Source organism: Corvus brachyrhynchos, unplaced genomic scaffold, assembly GCF_000691975.1.
Source record: "Corvus brachyrhynchos isolate BGI_N302 unplaced genomic scaffold, ASM69197v1 scaffold103, whole genome shotgun sequence".
NCBI lineage: Eukaryota > Metazoa > Chordata > Aves > Passeriformes > Corvidae > Corvus > Corvus brachyrhynchos.
In genome coordinates this window covers 4,163,186-4,190,403 of record NW_008237436.1, presented here as the reverse complement: position 1 = coordinate 4,190,403, position 27,218 = coordinate 4,163,186, and the positions used below count along the sequence as shown (strand labels likewise).

The window sequence follows — 27,218 nt, the reverse complement described above, 5'->3', positions numbered from 1 at the left end:
ATTGGGAATCAACATATGGGATTGGTCTGTTATATAGTGATAAGGATTATTATTCCTTTTCTGGAATAGAAACTTCCACCCAGAGCCATTATTCTAATTGACAAGCTTAGTTATCTTTGTCAATGCTGGTTATACATCTGTAGTGTCAAGGGCCATTCTGTCTGAGTTGATAACTTTTAAGTGATCGTAAAGAATGTTAAAGGTGTATAGTTAGTTTTCTAGAATTAGGTGCTTTAAGACTCTACATCTGTTTCTTCCCAAAAGCACAAAATACTTTAAAAAACAATGTAATGAAAGCAAGCACCTGCTCCTACTTTTAGAAGCTGTTGTTCTTGCTAGAATTACTTCATATTAGGAGTTGAAGTACATTAAATTTGAAACAAATCCTTATGTTGAGACATGAGGAGTTGAAGGCCATCTTTTCAAGTTTCTTTACAACTAAAACCTCATTTTTTTGTTTTTCACCTTGTAGCATTAACTGCAGCCAACTCTTGTTTCTGACTGTTAGAACATAATTAGGTTAAACAGACCTCCAGCCTTGTCAAGGCGTTTGCATTTGAAAACAAAAGTGATCCTTTGGGTTCTGTTGTTAAGCTTGTGTAGAAATGATCTAATCAGTCGAAATTTTATGAAAATCTGAATCTACATTTGTTTGTATACATTTATTCACATTTTTGTCTGTAATGTCTTCTCTTGCAGACCATTTTCTTCCTTCTGACAGAAAGCATTTGGAATCAAATACCAGGACAAAGAACTTCAGCACTTCTACTTTACAAATGGATATAATGGATAACTCAGCCGATAATTCCTTCAGTGATAGGCTGAAACAACAAGACCTGAGAGACTTGGGGGAAAATGCAAGACAGGATCAACCTGCTACATCAATAAAATGCTTAGAAGTATCTAATACACTGAAAGAAGACACAACAAATTCTTTAAATAGTGAGATTATTTCAAATATAAAACGTAAAGTTCTGACTTCAGCATGCCTAATGGCAAGAAAGCGTTCCAGATTTCTCCCTAAAAGCTGTTCTTTAGGGAAAAGTGAAGATAAGGACATGAGTGCTAATGTGAATGATGGAGCTGCTGTACCTCAGAGCCTGAAAGAGCTTGGGTCTTCTCACAGGGACAAGGAACTCTTGGTTGATATGCACAGTGACTCTATATCCATGACAAACAGCATTTCCCATAATACTTCGTGTCATATCAACTTTGGTGTAACTGGAGTCAGTAGTGACTGTTGCAATAAATTATCACCTGGTAAAAGGCATGCTACAGACCAGAGGTCAGGAGCTGACTGTAGAGAAGTACACAGACTCTTGGGAATAAATTGCTCAGAAAATGACAATACTGGATTAAAACAAGCAGAGGAAACAGATGCAGCTGCCTTTTCAGAGGATGTAGCCAACAATGAAGACCCAAAGCCAGCTGAAAACAACAAAAGTGCTCATGCAGATGCATTCAGTAATGTAGCTGTAGACATTTCTAAAGAATTATTAGATGGTGTAGATAATAGTTCTTTAAATGAAGTAATTTCTGCGGAAGATAAACAAGTAGCACCTATGTATTCCAGCAAAAAGCCAGACAAGAACCTAAAGTGTAAAGCAGAATCATCAGTGAATCTTAATGCATGCAGTTTGAATCTGGGCTTCAGTGGCTTTCAGACTGCTTCCAATAAGCAGATTAAATTCTCTGAAGCCAGTATAGCAAAAGGCAGAATGCTGTTCAAAGATATTGAAAATGAATGCTTTGAAGCCTCTTCCATGGAAACAGTCAGAAACTTTTCAAATCAAGTTAAAAAGGAAAATACATTATTCTCAGACTCAAAAAGCAAGTTGGGCAGTAATTTATCTGATTCTTTAGGTGATTCACAGGCAAGTTTTCTTGAACCCAGGCACACACAGTTTATTCCACATAAAGTTGGCTTGTGTAAAAGCTTTCCTAGAACTCCACAAGCCTTGCAAGAAGCAAATCAAACCTTGACAGCAAGCCAAGAAGCTGAAATTGCTGAACTTTCTAGTATCTTGGAAGAAACAGGTAGTCAGTTTGAATTTACACAGTTTAGAAAGAAAAGTAACACAGTACAAAGTCATGGCTTGCAAGAATTAGGAACTGAAGAAACACATGGAACAAAGAATGTAGAAAATTTTTCTGAAACAAGGAAAGATGTGGAGTTCTGTAGCACTTTTAAATCTGAAAATCAAGTAAAAAAAGGCAAGTATTGTCAGGAGGAAGACACAAATGAAGGCTCTGAAGTGGTGAAAAAGGAAAAAGAAAATGCAGTGGTTTTCCATGAAAATGACAAAAAGGTTACTTTTACTAATTTAGACATAAATGAAAGTAGAAGATCTGATGAGAGCTTTCCCATAGCTAAGCAGGACAGCTTTTCTAATTTCATAGGCTTTACTTCAGCTGGAGGTAAAAAAATAACTATCTCAAAGGCAGCTTTGAGTAGATCTGCAGAGCTCTTCAGAGACTTGGATGATGATAACTATTTGTTTAAATCTGAAACTGGTACTAGATGGCACAATTCAAATGCATCTATGTCTTCTGACAGTAATTTTTTCAGATGCCTGACAAAAGGAAGCAAAGAAAAAGCTGTTCGTGTTCCAGATTTCAAAAGCACAAATGCAGTTTCCCACACAGGTTCTGTTTCCTACCATGCACAGAATAAAAATGAGGAGAATACTAGTACAGCTTTTAAGGAAAATACAGAAATTAAGACAAAAATATCAGTAAATAATACTGAAAATGTTAGTTTGAGTAGTATTAGCGTTATCAATGGCCTATTATCCACTAAAAATCATAAGCAGAATTATAAAACTTCCAAGCAATTTTTAAATCGAGGAGATGAGGAAGGCAATTTGCTAGACAGCTCATTAGATGTAGCATGTCTAGAAGATGCAGTTATGACTGCAGAACACAGTTTAAATATGTCATATGAAATGGAAATCCAGTCTCCTAACCACAAAGGAGAAGACAGAAAGGAAGATGAATGTTTGTCACCAAAACTTCAAACTCCAGCTGATGGTGATATATCCATTCCTGATGCAGCTTTGGATCATTCTCTGCCCTTGTTCAGTGTACAGTGTGGAGAAAGAGATGTAAATGTTTTGGAGAACTCTAATGAAGAAAAAAAAAATTGTAAAAATGTGGAAGAAGACACCACCCATGATAAGAACCTGCTAGTGAATGAAAGCAGAATAATTATAGGTTCTTACCGTCATTATCAAACACCTCTTGAACAAGAGGTAAACGTGGGGGAAAGTGAAGTGCAAGGGAGTTATCTGACCAGTTTTCATACTGCTAGTGGCAAGAAAATAGCAATTGCTGATGGATTTTTGGCCAAAGCGGAAAAGTTTTTTGCAGATGTTAATGTAGGAAAGGAACATAATGACAATTTTGAGAATCTCATCAAGAAAAGGAAATGTGGTAAAAGCTGTGTTAAAGACTGTGATTTATGTATTGACTCAGAAAAACTTAACTTCAATGAAAAGTTTGTTCCTGAAGGACCTGAAGCTCAGTTTAATCAGGTGATAGAGAGCAGTCCTATTAAACATGCTGCCATTCTTGATCCTGCTAAAGTAGATACATTTGTTGATCCAGGTGAAACTTGTGAAAAAAGTTTGGTAACCTCACGTGTGCATAAAAAAGCTGATGTCAGACCTGGAAAGTCAGAATTGGAATCCCTTAGAGGACAGAAGAGTGACACTTTAAGTAGAACTTGTTTGTCTGAAGATGGAAAATTGCTTGCAGAGAAAAAGGTGGACTACTCACCAAGAAAGAGGGATGATTCAGAAAACACAGATGATTTTCCTGTGCACTCTTCTGCATCTCTGCATTTAATGAAGGTACCAAGTGACTTTGAAGACAACTGTGTGCCTGGAGATACAAAAAATACTTTATTTGTTGAGGAGAGCAACAGTAAAGCTGATCAATCACTCCTCTTAGATTCAAAAAGTAGCTGCTCTTACATGAATGGTGACAGTAAGGAATTCAACTTAGAACATTTAAATGAACCTGCTGCTGATAAAAATTGCTTCACAGACACTATGGTTAGTGCTTGCCAAAACCGGTCACTGGTCAGTCTTCCTGAAAAGGAAATTAAGTTTAACAGGTTAAAAGAAACAACACTTAATGTTGAAAAGCAAAGGGGTGATCTGAAACAAACCATGTTTAGCACAGCAAAAGGGAAAGCCGTGTCTGTTTCAGAAAGTTCATTAGCAAGAGTCAGACAAATGTTTCAAGAAGACTGCAGTGAAGCTGTAAAATATGAAATTGAGCCTAAGTCAAGAACCAATCAAACAGAAATTTCTAGAAATTCATCTATAGTCCTTCACACTGAGTGTCCTAATTCTGCTAAATTTTTTAATGCTACAACAAGCAAAGAAGTTAATTCAGCCACTTCCCAATTTATTAAAGTAAGTGCAAGTTCTAATGAAAATTGTCACCAAGAAAGAAGCACATCCGCAGATGCAAAGTCTGTTTCAAATTCTCAGAAGCAACCCTTTGAGCAGAGTATTAAGCTTTTAGGGCACTTGTCTGTTCCAGATAAGCAGATAGAGCCAGCAGGTGCTTCTACAAGCAGTTTTGGACTTTTTAGTACAGCAAGTGGAAAGCCTGTACAGCTTTCAGAAGAGTCACTCAAGAAAGCTAGACAACTCTTTTTTGAAATGGAAGGTAATCATTCATCACATGTTGAAGAAGCATTTTTAGTTGAGGAAGATGTAGAAAAGTCTAAAATGCACACCGAAGTACTTCCTAGGAAAATGCAGGTAGTGTCATCAAAAGGGGAAGAAAGTACAAGCAGAGAAATTATTTCAGATCCTGCTTTTGGCTTCAGCACTGCAAGTGGAAAGCAGGTAAAAGTCTCTAAAGATGCCTATCAAAAAGCAAAGGCAATTTTAGAAGAATCTGATTATTTTTTGAGTAGTGGGCTTTGCACTACAGATCAGCTTAGTTCAATTAAAGAGGGTGGTCAGCATGTAAAATCTTTAACAGATAAGGTGATCTCAGAATTCAAAACTGAAAAAAGCTGCAATCAGGACTCTGACTTTAAAAGCATCTGCCCTCAGGAAATGAAGTCTTTTCCTAGCACTTCCCACATCAAAATGCATGAACACACACCATACAATCAGAAAAACAAGCAGTTAACATCATTTAAAACGAACTTTCAGCAAGAGGAGACTGAGTCTTTTGGAAAATGGGAGTTGAATCTGGGGTCAAAAGCAGAGTCTGAAGCAATTTTGTGCAGTGATACTGCTAAAGCAGAAATTAATACTAATCTTCAAAATCCAAAAACTTACTTGGAAGTAGAGGCTGTAGAAAGCGCAAGAGCTTTTATGGAAGACAGTTCTTCCATTTCTGGAGTTCAAATTAATGCTGCACAGACCTTCAGTGGCAGACTGGATAAAAATTTCCAAAATAAGACCTTTGGGAAGAGGCACTTTGAAGGAAACAACTCACTTGGTAAGTGTTTATCTTACATACGTTCAACTCCATATTTCTGCATATGTTTGAGGTTTTGGGGGTTTTTTTGCATGTCATATTGATTTTTAAGTCACAGAGACGTGCAAGTTCTTTCTCTAGATGTCAATTGCAAAAACTCTTCTTGCTACAGGGTAGTTCATCCACACTTTCCAGGCTTAAATGTGCACAGTAGAAGCTAAATTTGTGATTAGTAATTTCGAAGGTGTACAGGTTTGCTGTTTTATCATAAACTTACAGAAGAAAGCTGCTGCTCCTTTTCTCCCTGAGCAGACTTCCTTCTTTCTTTTCCTCTCTGTACAAATCTATTGTTTTTTCATTGAAAAACAAGTAGCAGTATTTTAATTTTCGTGGTTTTGTTTGTTGTAGGTGAGGACGATGTTTTGCTTGTATCAGGATTGCTAGTCTGATACGAAAAATAGTTGTTGGTCTAAAAGCAGTTTCTTGCCTTCTGAGACTGATCTGTCTAGGGCTGAGGTGTTGGTACTTGATGCTTGCACAGACACCCAGACCAGTTCAGGGACCTGGGATAGCTGAAAACTACTTGTGGAAGGGGAGATTGCAGCCCGGTCCCTGCCTGGCTGCACAGGTTCAGGTACAAAGGTCAGGCAGGCTAGTGCTGGAAAGTTTGGGTAGGTGGCAAAAGCCAGGGAGGGACTCATCAATCCAGTTTGAAACAGCTGTGTCACAGGTGAACCCTGGTCTTAGTTACAGCTTCTGTAAAAGATGTGTTACTCTTAGTATTTGGGGGGGACTCTTCGGTTACTGAAAGTACAAAGAGAGATGCAGGTGAAGTGCACTGTGAGAGCTGTGCTGCTGGAGTGCACTGTGATGCACTTTCTGAGGCAAACTGAGTGTGTTTGGTAACTTCAGACTTACAAACTTCCTTTTGGGTGGAAAAGAATTACCGATCACAAAAGTTTAATAACAGACTTCATTGTATGGAGTGTTGTTGTCACTCTTGGTAACACAATCTACAGTCACTCCATACAGCAGAAACTTTTGCAATTTGTGGTGAGGTGGCTCTGGGTTTGAAAAGGCCATTAAAGACATGTGTGGTCTGAAAACTTGCTAAGTCTGCTTGCTCTGACTTCAGTATTTTATTTAGAAATTACAGTTATGTTGTGCAGATTGATAGGATACTGAACTTGAAAGGCACATCACTTTTAAAATTCTGTGTTTTTATTCTAGGAGAACCTCCAATTAAAAGACAGCTTCTGCTTGAATTTAACAGAACAAAGAATTCCCCCAGATCTTTGAAAGCTTCAAAAAGCACCCCCGATGGTAATTTCAGTCATCTTGTGTTCTAAGCAGTAATCCAGTGTCAGTTGTTATCGTCAGAGTTCTTCAATTTCTAATAAACAAACATATAATAAGTTTGCTTAACTACTGCATTTATCAATGTAGTCATGGAAATTTGGGGAAGCTGCTGTGGTGATGTTTCTGCAGACTTGAAATCACATGATTAATGATATGCCTTATTGCATAGAATCTAAATACATTACTTCTGCAATAACTCTGGTTTAATTTCCAGTTCAGGAGGAATTTACCTGGTTTCTCACAATCCTAAAACTCACAAATTCTAGCCTCAATAGGAAGAATGCATTTTATTGATTAATCTAGAGAATATATTTTACTGATTACCTTTGTATTTTCTGGTAGATAGTTACTGGTAATATACTTACTGATAGCCATCTATATTACAGGTGCTTACCATATTTTGAGCAAGTAATGTGGAAGCTCATGAAAGTGCAATCAAGGTTTCAAAATTTGAGTTGATGTTTTATGTGAAGCTAGTTACTGATTGAGATACGAGGATAATATGATTTTGGCTACAGTTTTCAATAATAGGATAAACTGTATTCCTTAAGGAACTTGTTCTTTTTAAGCACTGCATGCTCTCACTTAGAATTCAGTAGCAGGATTCATCAAATATATTGTTCTAGGCATAGAAGCCATGATTTGAAGTACTAAATGGAATTTGTAGATTGCTGCCAGAGAATAATTTTATTCCTTTCATGTGTCAGTATTCTCCTACCCTGCAGCAGGACCTAAGCAGTGTTATTTGTTGGCAGACAACTGAAAACAGTTCTAATCTCCAGTACAGTCTTGCCTCTGACTTCTAGAACATGTGGCATCTTGTATATACAACTTCTCATATGAAACTTCCTCTTTGCGGCATAAGGGCATAGCACAAATGAGTTTACATTCCAGGCAAATATGATTTAGTTACATTGATAATTCAAAGATAAGGATGTGCTTCAATAACGGAAGGAGGAGTTTGTGCAAATGTGCTCTTTTCTGTTGTAACTTCAAATAAAAGAATAAAAGTTGCTGAAAGAGTTCTAAATGGAATGGTGAGCCTACCTGGAGTTAAATATATGATAAACATTTCCCTTCTAGGAGTTTAAAAATATCTTGCTGGCTCAGGAACACAAACTCTTGAGAGCTCAGCATTGCAATCACTTATCCCTTAGATCTCTCTGTAAAGATGTTTAAACAAATATTTTTGGGTGCAGGAAAGAATAAAGCTGTTTAAATCCGCTCTGAAAACTTTTGTATATATCATTAATATAGATAAAACATGTGCTGTAAATTTCTGTCTATGTAATGTGCCATTTCAAACATTTTTTTTCTAATTATCTTACAGGCATTTTTAAAGACAGAAGAAAATTTATGTACCATGTGCCTTTAAAACCCATAACTTGTCAGCCTTTTGGGTGAGACATTTATTACATATTTTCGAGTTCTTCTAATGCAATTTCTTAAAATCTCACAAGCCTTTGTAACTTTCTAAAAATATGCAGTAATAATTTGCTACCCAACTTTATAGAAGACTCATAATTTTACTTCAAAGTAAACATTAAAATACCATATATCACATGCTGTTGCAGTAGACCAGTGAGATGCTGAACAAACTATATGGTGTTACACTGTGTCTTTCCTCAATAGATAGAAGTCAAGCATTCTGTTTTTAAAATACCAAAGACTGGTATTTTCTCATTTTTACTGATACAGTATTGAAATTTGTATTACTAAATGAAGAATACAAAACTCCTGACAAGGATTTCTGTCAGGAAGATGAAACCTGTATGATTAAATGTTTTCATGTCTGTAGCTCAACTAAAGAACGACAAGAAGTCAAGAATCCTACCCTTACTCTGCCAGATCAAGACTTCAAAGGATTCCAATCTAAAGCTGCCATTTTTCAGCACTGTGCTCTGAGGCACTCTTCAGATGGTACTGCAGGGGTTTCCACTCCGTGTAAGGCCTCGGCAAAAGAGAGTGAAGAAACAAGAAGTTTGTACAAATCTGGCAAAGCTGCAAAAACTTTTATTCCACCCTTCAAAACCAAGCTGACATTTTCTACATGCGAACAAGGCAGCAGCAAAAGATGTGACTCACCCATCAGCAAAAATATGACCAAAGAGATGGAATTAAATCAGATCACAACTGAACAAAATAATGCTGACCCTCAAGATCACCAGTCTTGCATGCAGCATGCAGCAGACACTGACCTAGAAAATGGCAATTTAGGTACCTATTTTCAGATTTTACTCACTTAACTATTGTGAATACTGTCAGAGTTAAACCTTTGAGGGGTTTTTGCATTTTTTGTCAAACTTTGTTTTCTTCAGTAAGAAGGTTCTTTTTAAAGCTTTTTATTGGCAGAAAATTGAGGAAATTACTACTTCCCTAATATTTTATATTACACTCCTAAAAAAGCATATGCTGCTTATCTCCAAAGTTAATTGAGAAGATGAAACGTATTTCACACAGTGCTTAGAAACAAGATAGCTTATGTTTCATTTGATACTTGATTTTTCTTATATACCTCATAGGTAAAATAATCTAGGAACCTTAGGTTAGCCTTGCTATACTTCATTCACTTTTACAGAAGCTTGTTTTCATTCCATTTGCTAATTAAAATGTAGACTTAGCCATATAAATGGTTGGTTGTGTCATTTTCAAAGAGGCAGAGTTTAAATGCTCAACTGTTCAACTTAAGAATGTGGGCTTATGCATTCTAAGGTCTCTTGAATGTTCTGGTGTGTGTTATTTCTACAATTTACAGTCAAGTAATCTGGATTTTTTTTCAGAAGGACTCGTGTATAATTGAACAGGTATGAACATTTGCAGAATTAGATTATGCATTTACAGACCAAAGTCTCAGGATTACGGACTCTGTAGCCATCAACTAATTTCTCTTCATTTGTAGTTTTCAATGAGACTGAGTTCAGTCTGATGAGAAGAATATGTAGATGGAAGTTTAGTTTAGGGAGTTGTATAAAATTAATATAAATATATAATTTGTTTCATATAAATATTCAAGCACCTTCAGTAAACACTGGTTTCTAAATGCATTAAATTTTGAATACTTAGACTTGCAGTTTCTAAAAATCTACAGAGTGGCATGGAAAAAATGCTCATCTGAATCTGCTTTTGTAGTATGACTGTGTATCTTTATTTGATAATACTTGTAAAAGGTTTTGATGTTCTGGGTTTTTTAATTTGCAGCTATGGCCAGGATGGTGACAAATCTCCGCTGTGCCAGAGATCTGCAGGAAATGAGAATTAAAAAGAAATGTAGACAAAATATTCGCTCACAGCCAGGCACTCTTTATGTCATTAAAACATCTGCAAGCAATAGAATCTCTCTGAAAACTGCAGTAGAAGAGACATCTCCTAGCTTTTATTCTACAGAAGAGGTATATTGATATATTTTTATTTTCTGTCTTGCATCTGTTTCTCAAGACTAGCAAATAAAAATGCAGTAGCTTTTGAATAGATATGTTCTTCAGTTTTTAGGTAAGTATTTACAGTAGCTGTTAGACCAGTTGCCACAGTACTTAAGTAACATATGTACAGCTTTAAGACTGTTCCAAATATTAAAGGTCAAAAATGTCTCTAGTGTTACAATCAAATGGGAAAAAAATCCATCAATTATAATGCATATTAAGAACTGGTTTAAAAGAACAGTTAAATTTTAAGCTTGGGTAAATCTATATGAAAATACTCTTGCTTTTGGTATAGTGAAGGTACAAAACCTACTGAATTTTTTTAAGCACTTCCAAAGAACACAGTGATGCTGTTCTGCTAAAACAGTGGTTGGGAATTCCTCCATTCTCCATGGTTTACATATGAAATGGCAAGATCAGACAAAAGCTGTCTCAACCTTAAGGAAATATTTAATCTGAATTTATAAGATTGGATATTTAAACTCTCAGCTGAATTCCTACTGTATTGTCATTAATTTGTCTTTTTCATCTGATTTTTTTCAGCTCTACAAATATGGTGTTTCAAAACAATGCATACAAGTTAACAGCACAAATGCAGAATCTTTCCAGTTTCTCATTGAAGACTTTTTCAGTAAGGAGTATTTGTTAGCTGGAAATGGAATGCAACTTGCTGATGGAGGATGGCTCATACCTACAGATGAGGGAAAAGCTGGGAAAAAGGAGTTTTACAGGTTCTGTTACTTACAAACTTGAGACAACTATGCTATTTATTAGTTAGCAATTCTCTTGTCTCCTAGAATTAATCCAACTCAGTGATATTTTAAAGCATCTGACTACTTTTTTTTACTGTGCATTTTTAGTACACCTCTGTTAGTGTAAGTAAAGATATTATAGGATTGTAAATTTACTATGTAGATTAATGTTGCTAGTGATTGATCTTCACTAACCATTAAAGCAAAGTCAATTTGGAAGATTTCTGGCAACAGCGTAAATAGTCTAAAAAATAGGCAAGTTAAAATTTGCAGGTTAGTTTCTTAATAATTTATCTGCAGAGCCCTCTGTGACACTCCTGGTGTGGATCCCAATCTAATAACAGAGGCCTGGGTTTACAATCACTACAGATGGATTGTATGGAAATTGGCAGCCATGGAAGTGTCCTTCCCAAGTGAATTTGCTAACAGATGTTTGACACCAGAAATGGTCCTGTTGCAGTTGAAATATAGGTATGTGTATAGCAATATATTGGGAGCTGTAATTTGTGTTACTGTGTGCTTTCTGGTTCGTCAGTACTACAAAATAAGCACCTCTGCCTTGCATTTACTACTTAGCAGAATACTTGTATTGTTAAACTTACCCACAGCAGTATTAAAAGCATAGTGCATGTTACTTGCAAAAATGTAGATAACATTTGCTATGCTACAGTGGTGCTTAATCATGTAGATTGAGTAAGCAACAGTTTGCTACAATTTTGTTTAAAGAAAAACAGTGTGATGGATTTTGTTTGCTGTTACAAACCATGAATTCTTTTTTGTAGGTATGATTTGGAAGTTGATAAAAGTAAACGATCAGCAATCAAAAAAATAATGGAAAGAGATGATGCAGCAGGTAAAACACTTGTACTGTGTATTTCCAAAATCATATCGCTGAACACAGTTGTATCTCCTAGCAGTAGCAGTAAGAACATGGAAAGTAAAAAAGCAGCAGCTCTAATTGAAGTTACTGATGGCTGGTATGGGATCAGAGCTCTTCTGGATCCACCTCTCAAAGCTTTATTAGATAGAAGAAGGCTGACTGTTGGTCAGAAGATCATAGTGCACGGAGCAGAACTTGTTGGCCCTCAAAATGGATGTACACCACTGGAAGCCCCAGATTCCCTTATGTTAAAGGTAAATAAAATTAGTTCAGCTTGATTGGATGTGAGTGAGAGATGTGATAAATGCTAATTAGTTGAGGCACATATTGTAAACAGAAAAAGTTATTTGGCTTTACAAACAGATAGAGCTTTGCTGAAGTTTAATAACCAGATTTGCATGACATGACACAAGGGTGTTACTCAATAGGTTTGGAAGATAAGTATAAAATAGTATAAAATTCTGCCAAGTTTTGCTATGTGTTTTGGCCGTTCCAGCTCCTTAATCTAGTTAAACACCAAGTAACAAAAAGGTATTTATCCATCACAGACAATATGGAAGTTGGAGGAAGAATGCGGGGATAAAAATAAGTCATAGGAGTGTGGACTGGTGAGGGAGGACCTTGGCTCATTTGAGGATGGTTAAAGAGCTGGGTGAAGTTTCAGAGTAACATTGAAATTGTTCCTCTGGTACAAAGCAATGGTTTGTCTCATAGATTCTCATTTCCCAAGGAATTCTAACTCATCAGACTTTTAGGTTCTGTTTAAAATACATTTTTCAGTGTGAAAGGAAACCTTTAAATTAAAATGTGATCTGCTCAGGTACAAAAGTGATTTATTCATCGTGAGGTCAGTGTGAAAATAGATATGCAGATATTCCTGTAGATGTAATAAGCTGGACATAACTTTGACCTATCAGTGACAGTTTCTCATTCACGATTTACCTTATTCAGATCTCAGCGAACAGCACTCGACGTGCACGATGGCACGCAAAACTAGGATTTCATCGGGATCCCAGACCTTTCCCTTTGCCTTTGTCATCGCTTTACAGTGAGGGTGGTGCAGTGGGGTGTATTGATGTAGTTATTCAAAGAACTTATCCTATTCAGGTATGGTGTAAGTATCTTATGAATCTAACAGATTTTAGAGATGAGATCTAAATTATATTAATTAATTGCTATATCATTCCTCAAATCAAACACAATATAGAGAGCTAAACATTTTTTTTAAATATACCATTATGTGTAAAATGAATAGGAGTGGTTCTTGCACTGTGCATGTATTTAGTGTTTCAGGACAGGAGTATTCTGCTATAAGAAGAATTTGAGTTTGGGCTCAGTATCTTTTGGTTGACTTTGCTTTCAGCTTCAAAAAGCCAGAAATAATTGAATTTCAATTCTGGACTCTAAAAAGTACAGCACTTGTTTTAAAGGAGAAAAAAGAGTTTCAATTCCAAGTAGAAGTGAAATCCAGTTTCTTTTATTATTAACATATTAACATAGAAGTTACATATTTCTAGCATTAGTAGGATTAATTTTTCTTATGTGTAGCTGACCGTAGTGTGTAAGTTCTATTATTTAAAAATATGGCTGAAAATACAGTGTGTGATTATGGTATAAAATAGGGTTAAAATCTTTTAAATACCACTTGATATCGAGACATTTTAAATACGGTCAGACTTCGCTGCAACTACTTGGTTTTATAACTATACCGGACACAAAAAGAAACAATATTTTTGTTAGTAATCAATCATTTTAATGTTAGCAGTTTAACCAGGACATAACTTCCATATTTTATTAACTTTTCTCAGAATATGTTATATGTGGCATGTACATCTAGGATTCTTTTTTCATTGCCTTCTTTCTAAGGTATTGTATAGTTATTGGTGGATGTAGAATGAGTTCTGCAAAGGTACTAGCAACATTTGGTTTGGATCATTACTTTGCTATTTAGATCATTACTTTAATAGAGGAAATTGCAGCACTTATTACGTGAGCTGCCTGGTAGAACAACCATTTATTTAGGTCTCAGAAAGGGAACTGTAATCTGTAACTGCATCACAGTAAATGGTTTCCAGGCTGGGGAGGAAAGTGGTGCTTTATATCTGTCTATGTCAAGAGATTGCTGTACTTTTTTCTTTTTTAAACACTGAGACCCTTGCTCAAACATACCAAAATTATAGGAAGATTTGGGCTGTCTGTCTCCTTTTACCTCAAGAGTCAAGGAGCGTAGGAATCACAGTACCCTTAATTAAAGGTGTCATACTGTAAGTAGTGCAGGAAATACATGGTGTGCAATTATTAAGGTATACAGAGCCTATTTCAACAATTCACTGCCTCATAAGGATTAGTCCTGCAACCTTTTCTTATCCTGCTTTCACTGTACTCTCCTGCTGCTTCTCTGTTCAAAACCTGGAGCTCACCCGGTCCTGTTACTTAGCTAATTTAATCCATTAAACCAGGAAAAAGTAGCTAATAATAATTTTAAAAACACACAATGAACTGCTGTCTGTTGAATTACCAAACTGATATGACCTGCTGAGGTCAGATGCGTGCTGGAGCCAGTGCAAGGGAGAAGACAGAATTGTGCAGAAAAGGGGAAGGGAAGGGACCACTTTCAGCAGCAGTGGATCTCCTTGTTTGAGTCACTGATCTCTTCAAATCAGGCAAGCCAGTTCTGGCAGGGTTTTTGACAAGGCTCTAGTCCTGCAGAACCATTTCAGTCAGAAAATGTTTAAGAACATCTGCAGAACTACATAATAGTTCTTTTACAGCATCTAATCTTGGGTGTGAAAACAGACAGCACAGCTGATGTGGAAATACAAGTTGGGTAGAATGCAGTCGGGTGTATTCTCAAGCATTGAGTTTGATGGCTTGTATTTTAATGTATCTATCTGTGGGATCCATTCATCTTCTAAACTACAACACTGATACCCACTACTTGAAGCTCTGTTTTCTTCAGCTCTTCAATCTTCTGGGTCTGGATACTGTTCCATTCTGTCTGTGTGTCTCTAAAGTGAAAATTTACCAACCAATGCTGTGGGGTTTTGCCTTTTAACTTTTATACTGAAAGAACTTAAGATCTGCTGCCTGTTAATTTTTAAAGTGTTTTTGCTTAACTGTGAGTATTTAAGGGAAGCTAGATAATGTTAAAAATATTTTTTAAAAAGTCTGGGTTTAATTTTAATGTTTTTATTTCAGTGGATGGAAAAGACGTCAGCTGGTTCTTATGTTTTCCGTAACAGCCGAGCTGAAGAAAGGGAAGCTGCCAAGCACGCAGAGGATCAGCAAAAGAAACTGGAAACTCTGTTTGCAAAAATCCAAGCAGAATATGAAAAGCATGAAGGTAAAGCTTTCATTCTTTCAAAACTTGTATTAAGAACACAAAAACATTTTTGATGTTTACACAAAAGTGTAAAGAAATATTTAAAAATCATCTCTGGTGATAAAGAAGCAGAGACAGGATTTGGGGTTATTTTCTTTGTTGTTGTTTTTGTTTTGTATTGTTTCAGGTTTTTGCTTGGTACACTGTGTAGCAAGACCTTTCAGTACAAAACGGTTACATGGTTATTTGTGTGGCTTTGCAGCTACCTAGGAAATGCTTCTTGAACATATTGGTAGCCAGGCCACTAAAAAATTATCCTTAAGATGATGCTCAGGGAAGTGTTCCAGAATTGTAGAATTCTTAATCCTTTTCCTCAAGGGCGTGACACTGTAGGATTTCACCAAGAGGTGGGCACTGCGGGGATGTGTCTCAGTGGACCTGAACACCAAGACTGAGCACTGAGCATCTTTCCTCATGAATAATTGCATGACACTGCAGATACTGAGGTCAGTGGAGCTGCTTAGTGGGACAGAGACTCTGGTGACACAGACCATGAAGAAGGCTGAGTTACTGAATGACTGTTTCACCTCACCCTTGATTGGCAATCCCAGGCCCTGGAGACCAGGGGCAATTCTGAAGCAAGGAAGACATAGCTTGGTGGAAGAGGATCAAGTTAGAGAACACCCAAGCAAACTGGACATATGTAAGTCCATGGCTGATGATGGGATGAAATCAAAAGTGCTGAAGGAGCTGACTGATGTCTGTGAGGCTGCTTTTGATCCTCTTTGAATTATCATTAGGTGACTGGGAGAGGTGCCTGGAGACTGGAAGAAAGCAAATATGTCTCCTATATTCAGAAATGACAGGAAGGAGCACCTGGAAAACTACAAGCCAGTCAGCCTTACCCTGATCCCTGAGAAGGTGATGGAACAAATAATCCTGGAAACTGTTAACAGTCACATGAAGGACAGAAATGTGATTTGGAGTATTCGGCAAGGATTCACCCTGGGGAAGTCATGTTTGACCAACCTGCCAACCTTCTGTGATGAAGTCACTGGCTTGGGTAGATGAGGCAAGAGCAGAGCTGTTGTCTACCTGGACTTCAGAAAGGCTTTTGACACTGTGTCCCTTAAGATCTGCAGAGAGAAGCTGATGGGCTGGATGAGCAGGCAGGCAGGAGGATTGAAAACTGGCTGAACAGCAGGGCCCAGGGGGTGGTGATGAGTGGCACAAAGTCTGTTTGGAGGCCAGTGGCTACTGGTGTATGCCAGGGATGAGTACTGGGTCTAGTCCTGTTTTAACATCTTCGTTAATGATCTGGAGAATGCGGCAGTGTACTTTCAGCAGGTTTGATGTTAAAAATTAGGACAAGAGGATCATGCTGCCATCCAGAGGGATCTTGGCAGCTGGAGAAATGGGCTGAATGGAACCTCATGAAGTTCAACAAAGCAAATCGCAAATCTTGCACCTGGGGAGGAACAGTCCCACGCACCAGTACATGCTGGGGGCCACCCATCTGGAATATAGCTTGGCAGAAAAGGCCCTGGGGGTCCTGGTGAACAAGCTAACGGTTGTTGCCAGAAGGTCTAAGGAGGTGATCCTTCCCTTCTGTTTAGGCCACACATAGAATGCTGTGTCCAGTTCTGGGCTCCTCAGTACAAGAGAGACATGGACACACTGGAGAGATTACAACAAAGGGACATTAGTGTGTTTAAGGAATTGGAGCATCCGACATAGGAAAGGCTGAGAGAGTTGGGACTGTTGAGCTTGGAGAAGAGAAGGCTCAGGGGCATCTGATCAGTGTACATAAACACCTGAAGGGACAGTGCAGAGAAGATGGAGCCAGGCTTCTGTCAGTGGTGTCCAGTGACAGGTCTAGAGCCAAATGGGCGCAAACTGGAACACAGGAAGTTCCCTCTGGACATTGGTAAACACTTCTTCACTATGGTGGTTGACTGACAGTGTTGCCTAGAGAGGCTGTGAAATCTCCATCCTTGGAGATAATCAAAAGCACACTGGATGTGGTCTTGGTCAGCCTTCTCTAGGGTAACCCTGCTTAAGCAGGAGGGTTGGACCAGATGACCTCCAGAGGTCCATTCCACTTCAACTATATTATAGTTCTGTAATGGGTGACACTGTCCACCTCTGCCAGTGATTTCTAGCAGTAGTTCGAGCATGGAATTCTTAGTTGAAATCAGAGATGGCCTTGTAATTCTTACCTTCACTGCTGTGACCTTCTGCATGTCAGTCACTTTGTGTGTTGTTTTATGTTTGATAAAGTTGTCCACATGGGAGTCTGCTATGCTGAAGGAATTCATCAAAATGCTGGCAGCAAAGTGACTTACCTAAGGAGATGTTAGTAGTTTAATGTAATGAAGTTAACTTGGCTTTTAGCTGATGTCCTGAGGAGGCTTCATGTACAGGCCTCTGTGGTCAGCTGCTGTCCCAGATCTTGGTGTCTTTGACACTTTGCTGCTGCTATGAGAGGAAGAGGAAGTGATGGACATAAAGAAAATGTAGTCAAGTATCTATGAAGGTTCTTGGCAGCCCATCAAATCTCCCTACACTCTCCTAAGTGCAGACACTGATACTGGCTTCCCCAAAGGTCATATAATCCTCTAATCTATGTTGTATTTAAATGAATAAGATTTTTTTTCTGCTTGTATTTTCCTGAGATATATATACACACATACACATATACATCAGTTTTGTATTTTTATTCTGGCAAGGCCTAAGTACTACTGTGCTGCTTATATAATTATTTCTTCCTTCACTTTAAAGTGTGTTGGTTGTACTCCACATAATGGCTTTTTCTCAACAGAGAGAACCAGTAGAAGAACACCAAGATCACGGACAGTCACAAGACAGCAAATCCGTAATTTGCAAGATGGTGCAGAACTTTATGAAGCAATTCAGAATGCATCTGATCCTGGTTATATGGAGGTAACTGTAGATCCTACTGGGCTAATTTTGAAAAGCTTGTGGAATAATTTAAAATTTAGTACCTCCTGCTAAAGCGACCATTAAATTACTCCTTGTTTTTGCTGGTTTTTGATATTTTCTACAGCATGCTTATTGCTAAATAAATTAACATTAAAAATTTTGAAAAAAATGTAATGAAGGCTTGTTGAAATTGATTAATATGATCTTGGATGGCAATTTTCTCTTGTCATAAAAATACAGTTTATAGCACAATTAAAAGTTAATGTTACTTGTAATTTTATTACTTTGCTTTGTCTTGGGTATATGAAAACTTAATGCATCTCGTAAGTCTAGAGTTTCATACACCTACTCTTCCATGCTGTTCACTGAAGTGTTCAAATAATTATATTGTAATTATTCTCTTCGTTTCCTGTTCCAGTTAAATCACAACTTTTAAATGTTTATGTCTTTATTAATAAATGTCCAGGTGATTAGTCCCTGCCAGTTGCTAAAAATTAAATACACGCCTTGCCTTTTGTAAGTGAGGATCCTTGACTGTCATAAAGCCATGTAATCTGTGCCTTTATTTGATAAAATGGTATCCATGTCTCTGGTGCTGCATGCACAGGCATCTAGGTCTTGAAGGCTTGGTCAGAAAAGTGATGGTTTTGATGCATTTTAGTGTAAATCATTGTGTCAGCTCAGAGACAGCAGCCTGAGGAGAACTGCAACTCTTCCTTTATTCTTACAGAATTTTTTCCTAATATGTGTTCATATGAAACAGGCAAGCCTGCCTGTTGTATTAAATAGTCACCTTAGTTATGCACTCTCAAGCAGGCTTCTCACTAATTGTCACTTAAGAACAGTGTGTAATGTAATGCTCTGCACAGACCAGAGAGCACCAGGTGAGTACCAGGTAAGACTGATGCCTCCTGTTGTTTTATCATACCTCATTTCAAGTCCTAGTAGTGTATCAGCTGGAAATAAATTGCTTGTAACAGACGACCATTCAAGAAAGAGGCTGTCTGAAAATCTCGACCATGTTTTTTTGATTAAATAAAAAGATACTGAGTTCATTTTCTCTTGGTTGCAGGGATATCTCAGTGATGACCAATTAAAAGCCTTGCAGGCTTACAGGCAGCTGATGAAAGACAAAAAACAAACTCAGATGCAGGAACAATTCAAGAAGGCTTTAGAGTCAGCAGAACAGGAAGAAAATGGTTGTTACAAAAGGGATGTGTCTGCAGTATGGAAATTATATGTGGTAGACTACAGAAAGCAAGAAAAATATAAAGGTTAGTCCTTGAAAAATTAAAAATAACTTTCAACTAAATGTGGTAACTGGCCAGCATAGGTAGATTTGAAGAGTTCCCCAGAAGTATTTTAGCTTGCATGTTAGTATTTCCAGTTTTAATTGATTTTTGGTTTAGGGCTTTTGGGGGGGTGGGGAGGGGGTGGAGTGTTGTAGATTTATTTTGTTTAAAAGCCTTCAAATTATTACTGAGCAGGTAAGTTACCTTACTGTGCTGTTGTCAGGAGCAGTACTGAGTATCTGGCGCCCACTGCCTGATGTGTGTTCCTTGCTGAAGGAAGGCGGTCGCTACAGGATCTTCCAGCTGGCAGCGTCACAGTCCAGGGGAAGGGCAGATTCCACCAACATCCAGTTAACAGCCACGAAGAAAACTCAGTATCTGCAGCTATCAGTAAGTGCTTTAAGTGCATAAAGGTGCATCTTTAAAATGCATCACACCTATATGTGTGCTAAATACTGAAGTTTTTTGTTTCTTCAGGTATCACAGGAGATGCTGGTACAGATTTTCTTTCCAAGAAAGGCTCTAGAATTCACCAGTTTGTTGGATCCTTCTTTTCAGCCACCATGTGCTGAAGTGGATTTAGTCGGAGTTGTAGTTTCTGTTAGCAGAACAGGTATGTTGGGGACCACATTCATGTCCTCCCATGGAAAAACCACTGAATTCTTTATTTCAGAAGTCAAAGTTACCTTGGTGTTGTACCTGCATCTCAGCCCTGTGAAATCCTTCTAATACAGCCTATCACAGTGACATACTGGCAGATAAATCTGTTTTTCTGAAGAAAAACTGTCCCTGGTTACTAGCTCAGAAGGTCAGTAAGGCAGAATCTAAGCTTAAAAGCAGCTTATATTTAAATATTTTTATATTTATATTTTTTCCATAAATGGTGGGCATATGTTCTCACATCTCTGTTCAGCATCTGCATGTACATGAGCTCCCTCTTTCGTGTACAGTGTCATGAAATGAGTAGAATGCACCACTGGAGCTCATGGACAGGGAGAGGTGGATAATCATCTGGATGAAAAGGAAAAGCTCCATAGGAGTATTGTTTTTAAGGACACAGACGTGGAGTTGTTTTCTGTAATCAGTAGGGAGCTGGTGTAGAATATGGAAGAAGCATGAGACACGTGTTACCATGCAGATGGGCCGCCATGTAGCGCTTTGAAGATCTGTGTGACTTTTTTTTTTTACAGATCCAAATCACAGTACATTTACTTAAAGAGATGTAAAGGTTTAATTCAGACTTTTTTTCTGCCTTTAGGTTTCACTACTGTGGTGTATTTATCTGATGAAAACTGTAATTTAGTGGCAGTAAAGATCTGGACAGATCTCAGACACTTGGCTATTGAAGATATAGTTGTCCGCTGCTCACTCATTTCTGCAAGCAACCTTCAGTGGCAGTCTGAATTCAGATCAGAAATTCCCGTGCTGTTGGCTGGAGATCTTTCTGTATTCTCAGCCAGTCCAAAGGAATGCTATCTTCAAGAGAAAATTAATGAACTAAGAAGTATGATAGAGGTAAACCTGTAGAAGTGCAGTTCGATGATTAGTTCTAGTTACTGCTGTGTTACATCCTTCACCAGAAAGTCTCTTAGCATTGAAAAATCTTGAAAACAAGTAATGCACATAATGCTGAATTTGAGGGGATTTTCTGGAAGGTGGAGTAAGATGTTAATGCAATTTTCCTGGAAGATCAAGTGTCTTGATTTTTTTTTTCTTCCACTCGTCCAGCACCATCTTTAGGATGTGCCACAGGATCTCTGGCTAGCAAAAGATCTGCTACCTGTCAGTAGGGAATCTGCCGTGGATGGGAAATGCAGCAATCTTCTGTGTTGTTGTATTTTATATTCTGATATAAAATAAAATTCCAGTGGGATAATGATGGGAAAAGAAAGTCTTAAATGTAGTGCGTATAGTCCTTAGAGTTTGAAAGCCAACTACTCTGCATTGCAAACTTTGTTCTCCTTTACAGAACGTGGCCTCCTTTTGCTCTGATGCAGAAGGTAAATTGATGAATTTGCTACGAAGGAATCTCCTGCTTACACCCAGTTTAACTAAAAGATGTGTCTTGGAAAGCCCTTCTCCTTCCTGCAGATATGCAGAGGATAAAAGTCTGGTAAGCTTCTGGTGATTAATGCTGTGTTTGTACTGGCAGTCCATGCAGCAAGGACATACACAAGTTTTGTACTGATAGCTGTGGTGAATGGTCTCACTTCTCAGTCCACTCCATCCATTCTATTCGGGGCAATGCAAGCTGATTAGAAGCTTTCTCTCTGTGTGTGGGTTTAGGATTATCCTTCCTCCAAACAGTACATGAAACTTTCCCCTTGTGGGCTGTGTTTCCACCAACGTACTTTAAGTATTTTGAATTTGGTGTGAGTTAAATGAATCATCCTATAGATGATTTACTGCTTCCTTGGCCCCACTGTGAAGATTATCTAATGTGAATGTCACAGAAGGAAAAACCTTGATCTGTACATTTTTATTTCAAGGCATTCTGCAGTTCCCACCTTTGTTGAGAGGATTTACTTCCTGGTCTTTTCCTAGATATTGTTTACTATTTCCAGGATTTAAAAGGGAAGAGGTATCACCCAGTAAATATATTTTAGCAGTCTTGACAAAAATTGATTTAAATAGTACTCAAGTTTTCCATGAAAGCTGCTGGTGGTGAGTTGCTTCTGATGTGGAATACGGAGCACAGCCAGAACAAAAATTTTTCCTGCCATGAGTTGCAGGGGAGGTGGAAACACCCTGGTGTAATATCAGTTCCTGGGGACTATGTTTGAGCGTATAAGGCCTCCTTTTCCATTTCAGAGGGAGGGCTAATATTTCATTCTGGAGGTTTAGTTTATGTGTTTTATAAACTAACTAGTTTATATTTTTATGGTTTATTAATCATCTTAAATGAGACATTAAATGTATTCTCAAGCCTGTGTTTGAAAGATTTGCTATGCAGCATCTCTCTTGTGTGTAGTGTTACCTTTGAATTTTTTGGTCTATGTTCTATCCTGGCTTTTCTTCAAATTTTTTTTCTCCTTTTTTACTTGTTTAACCAACCACACATGGAGGACATAGCCAAGGCAGTAGAAGACTTAGGAGTGCTTTGATTTCTTACCATCTGGCACAGAAAAATTCCCATACATTTTGCTTAGCTCTTAGAAACAAAATGTGAAAGTTCTGTCTTAATGTACAGGTAAACTGATTTATCAATAATCAGCACTTGAAGGAATAATACTAATCACCATCAGGAGATACCAAACTAAACTTAAATGGGACATGAATAATGATGTCGTGTTTCTATATCGGGGGTGGGGGGGTTTCCCCCATTTTTTGGAGGGAAAGTTGAGGAAGTTCATGAAACAGAACATTGTATTCAACATAAAACTTCTCTTTTTACCCAGATCTCTTCTAGAATTGAAATGAAGCATCCAAGCCCTTTGTCAACTAGCACACCAAATATGAAACTTGTCACACCAGGGTCAGCAAAAACACCTTCATCTGCTACAGTTAATGAAGACCATCTCAAAACCAGCAAAAAGAGAAAAGCTATGGACTTCCTCAGTTGCATACCTGCCCCTCCACCACTGACACCAATATGTTCAGTAATTTCTCCATCTGTTAAAAGAGCATTTCAGCCTCCACGAAGTTTGGGTTTACAGCACAGCAAGTCATCAAAAGAGACAGATCAGAATATTGGCCATGTCACCCCCTGCAGAAAATTGAGAGAAACTGTCCATCTTCCTGAGAATGACTTGGTTGCTGATGAAGAACTGGCAATGATTAATACACAAGCACTCATGAATAATTTACCAGAAGAAAAGAAGATGGATTATGTAAACGAAAACAGCAATGCAACAGCTACTACTTTATCTGATGATCTTTCATCCAGAAATCGTTCCAGGTCTACTGGAGAAGCAAATAACTCATCAAAAGCAGTTCTGAAGTAGCTGAGGCTCTTCAGAAGAACCCAAAGGAACCTGAGGACTCGTTACCAGCTCACAGAAGGCTACAAAGACCAAAATCCCAAAAATGCTGCTAATGCACATGTACACTATTGTATATATTTCAAATTCAAATTATTTTTACACTTTGTACATTAAAACTTGATTGTATTTAATAAAGTTCTATTACAAAAACAGATTCATGAAATAACATTTCATTTGCAAAATAGTTTGAAGTTTAGTATGTAGGCACTTCTCACAAAGATGTATTTGTACAACAGCATCAGTGTGGCTGAGGGTTTGATGACGACATTTTGTAAGCCATTGCTTTGATTCTGGTACGTCCTTATATTACAGCAGGATCTTTGTTTCAGTCTAAAGCCATCAGTTTTGTTACCCTCTGCAACATTAGCATAGTTGTTTGGCTGCCCAAAGTGGCACAGGGCAAAATAAAGAGTTCTCTTCTTTTCACCAAACAGAACACTTTAATTCTGAAATGTTGCTCTGCGAATCTGGCATGGTTCTTGTACTTTCCTCCTCAGATTTTCCATATAGCACTAAAAGAGGTTTAGAGAACAGCTACAATTGTTTGATTCACAGTGAAATGCCCCACAGAGTCATTATTAAGTAGCTCTTTGGTCTGTGAGTCTGCTTCAGCTGTTCAGAGCTGCTCCTGTAGCCCTGTTCCCACTTTAGGAGTTAACGCACACAAGCCTAACACTAATGTTTCATTTTAGGAGCCTCTCAATCTCAGGATCAGTGAACTCATATGTCTTGGCAAGATGAAGAGCTCCGTTTGCTGTGTTGAAGTGGTTTGCTTCCAGGCTGGAGAAGCTGTTTCTCTGTGAGGTAAGAGCAGCATGAATCCAGTCAGTGGAGAGTGGAGATAGGGAACAGCATCAAATCTTGCTAAATCCGTTGAGCTACTTTTGCCGTCATTTACTTTGCCTCTGAAAGTTACAATAATGCTGTAGGCAAGATAGTAGATATAAAAAGTTTATACAGCCGGATATAAAGCATTAAAGTGGCAAGAAATGCCAATTGTGTGGAGAAAGACTTTGCCACAATGGCCTTTAAGAAAGAAATAAGTTAGGATTGTTTATTGTTAGTGTCAGGCTCTGATGCAGAAAAAATATCCAAAACGTGGCATGTGGTAGAGCCAGTGCACTTCAGCATATTCCTGGATGGATTTTCGTGGAGGAAGAGGGATGAGAGGGAGTATAGTTTGAACTGGGAACAGTGCTCTTACATTGGTCACGTAAAGCTGTGAGATCAGAGTCCAATGCCATTTAAGGATTTGTAAGAAATAAAAGTAATTTAGAAATGTAGTAGAAAAACACAAGAATAGAAAACAGTTTAGGAAAAAATGTAAAACTAGAGACTCTTAGACCCTGATAATTAAAACACCAAGGAATGCACATCTTTAGTTAAATGTCACGTTGTTCGTACGTGCCATGCCAGGCCTCCTCCTTGGGAAGGTGGAAAGCTGGGTGGAATGGGGGCCTGTGCCATAAGCTGCACTTGTTCCACTGTAGCTTCCCTCATCTGCTTGGTTTTTCAGACCGCAGAACACTGTGGAAGGTAACATTGTGCTCGTATTGTTCTTTCATCCGTTGTATCTTTTCCCGAGGGACATGATGAATATTTCTTCTGTAGAGTCAACAGTAACAGAAAATAAAAGTATTTAGCTGCCTGTCTGTGAGAGGTTATCTTCAGTTTGCTAAGGTTCCTGATAGGTTCAGCATAATGGTTCAGGTCTCCACTGATCTCTTTCTGGCCTTTTTTTTCAAGTTATTGTTCACTTCCACCTACTTCTTAGGAATATTATTGTGACTGCTGAAAAATGTAACACCATTATTTTTGGGAGGCAGCCAGGACATAGGAAGTAGACAAATGTCCAAAATGAAAGAGTTGTGTAGAAGACCTGTGTGGTATTTTATATGAATATTGCTGTGTTTTAGCATTAACAGTTTGTTGGCCTCAGGGTGAGCTTTTGTACAGCTGGAGAAATGCAGCCAAGGGCTGCAGCCAGCCCAGACACAGAACAGCAAGGACAGAGGTCAAAAACCGCTGTGGCTTTGAGTGCAAGTAGGGAAACATCACACGTGATGTGGCTCAGGCTCCAGGGATGACAAGTTTGAGAGGGAGGGGAACACAATGCTCAAACATGTGGCGCTTTCTGGACAGAATAGCAACAGCCACGATCCCTTCACAACATAGTGGCAATTGCCTTTCCAAAGACCACCAGGAATTTCTGTTTGTGAGTTTGCAAACCTTGAGTATCTTTGGGTTTGCCATTTACTGCTATTAAGGCGCAGCTTTTGCCCTAGACTCTTAAGTTTGTCCTGCATCCATATCTTCAAAACCTGTTGTGCCAATTGTGCACTGCTCAAAGTGTTTTTTCCATGGTGGAATTGGAGTGAGGGTTACACTGCAGGCTGCCAGCTGCAACATCCAACTTGTGAGGTGGGCACAAGGTCCTGCAGCAGCCCACACCGTGTGAAAGCATTCTGGACACAAACCTGCAGCTCTCCCTGAACCATTTGCCACAGACCTGCTCCAGTCTATGTGAAACAGCTTTACAATGCTGCTGTGAAAAGTCTATTTGTTTCAAACATACAATAAAACAAATTGCAAGTTACTGAATAACTCTGCCTACAATGAATGATCAGATTGTGCCCCTGCAGTGCTGCCCTACCAGTGGCTGGTGCTACTGAGGAGGTCAGCCTGCGATGAATTTTTTCACTCCACAGTCACTGGTCAACCTAACATTCTTAGAGCCACATTTGGCTGCCTCTGTATTGTACCACACCATGCAGAGTTGATCCATTCTTTGTACCCCTTTTGTATGCAAGCATTAAGATCTTTACCAAGATCCTTTAGAACCTCATTTCTTAACCACACTTGATATACCATCCCTGCAGTAGGACAGTGTTTGTTATGGTTAGATTCTTAAGAACAGAAGTCTGAATATTGTCTGTAGTGCTTAGATTCAGTTTGTGCCCAAACAAAAGAGACTGCTGCTCAAAATACAGAATGAAAATCCGGGTTCCTGCCCCATCAAGCTCGCAGCACAAAAACATGCTTCAGGGCTTGTTGCTTTTTCTACTGTCTGTCTCACTTCAGGTTCTTTCGGGGCTGACTTCACTACAGACCAGGTACTCAGTAATGGAAGTTTTCCACAACAATCCTTCTGTTGTCATTTACCAGGCTACATTTTAGGGTACGTGAAGAGGAAGAAGGCTGACCTTCTCAGAGCACATCAACAAAATGAGAAGCTATCTGCTGTAGTAAAGAGAAAACGATATACCTTGTCAGTTCTTGAACATTGAACTTCCAGGGTGTATCTGGTTCTTGGAATGTAACTTCATATCTATTTTCACGTGCCTGAAGGATACAAAAGTAACATTATGAAACTGCACTACAATGGTTGCCCTCTCTGCCAGAATTCCTGACAGAGACACCAATGCGTCTTCAAAGACTCTGTATGGTCTATTTTTCACAAGTCATGAAACACAATTGTAAGTCATATCTTGATATATTTGTCAACAAATAGTCTGGGAACTGTCCAATTCATGTCACTACTGGGGAAGGGGATGATGTCCTCATCACCAAGAACTAGCAGGGCAGGTTCAAAGGCTGTTAATCTTTTCAAGTTGTTTTGCCTTCACTGAGTTACAAAGCTGACCAGCTATACAACTACACTGGCACTTCTGCCTCTACTTCATTGCAATAAACATCCTTAACTATAATTAGAGAACTATGGAAAAATGGAAGTAAATATTTTTAGCCATGTAAAGAAGCTTTTCAGTCAGATCACCTTGTAAATGTCAGAGCTGAGCGTATAGAAGCAATTAACCGGAGC

At 38.3% G+C, this 27,218-nt stretch overlaps 2 protein-coding genes across 7 annotated transcripts in view; one reads left to right on the top strand and one right to left on the bottom strand.

Annotated features, from left to right (window-relative positions):
• The window catches only part of BRCA2 (BRCA2, DNA repair associated), a 34,851-nt gene extending 11,299 nt beyond the window's left edge, over positions 1-23,552 (top strand). For 3 of the 6 annotated variants that reach the window (XM_017731343.1, XM_008631484.2, XM_017731344.1), the window contains 17 exons: positions 700-5,469; positions 6,679-6,771; positions 8,138-8,207; positions 8,606-9,024; positions 10,006-10,196; positions 10,770-10,957; positions 11,279-11,449; positions 11,761-12,112; positions 12,810-12,965; positions 15,057-15,201; positions 18,002-18,123; positions 19,196-19,397; positions 19,639-19,805; positions 19,893-20,028; positions 20,674-20,930; positions 21,385-21,528; positions 22,814-23,552. In XM_017731343.1, the coding sequence (XP_017586832.1) occupies positions 700-5,469; positions 6,679-6,771; positions 8,138-8,207; positions 8,606-9,024; positions 10,006-10,196; positions 10,770-10,957; positions 11,279-11,449; positions 11,761-12,112; positions 12,810-12,965; positions 15,057-15,201; positions 18,002-18,123; positions 19,196-19,397; positions 19,639-19,805; positions 19,893-20,028; positions 20,674-20,930; positions 21,385-21,528; positions 22,814-23,359 (8,129 nt within the window). In that variant the 3' untranslated portion in view covers positions 23,360-23,552. Of the gene's footprint in view, positions 1-699; positions 5,470-6,678; positions 6,772-8,137; positions 8,208-8,605; positions 9,025-10,005; positions 10,197-10,769; positions 10,958-11,278; positions 11,450-11,760; positions 12,113-12,809; positions 12,973-15,056; positions 15,202-18,001; positions 18,124-19,195; positions 19,398-19,638; positions 19,806-19,892; positions 20,224-20,673; positions 20,931-21,384; positions 21,529-22,813 lie in introns of those variants that run through there. The other 3 variants (XM_017731342.1, XR_001861097.1, XM_017731345.1) reach the window with 3 other exon arrangements.
• The window catches only part of N4BP2L1 (NEDD4 binding protein 2 like 1), an 8,446-nt gene continuing 4,729 nt past the window's right edge, over positions 23,502-27,218 (bottom strand). The window contains 3 exon segments of the mRNA XM_017731255.1: positions 23,502-24,900; positions 24,902-25,003; positions 26,664-26,745. Of these exon segments, the coding sequence (XP_017586744.1) occupies positions 24,777-24,900; positions 24,902-25,003; positions 26,664-26,745 (308 nt within the window). The 3' untranslated portion in view covers positions 23,502-24,776.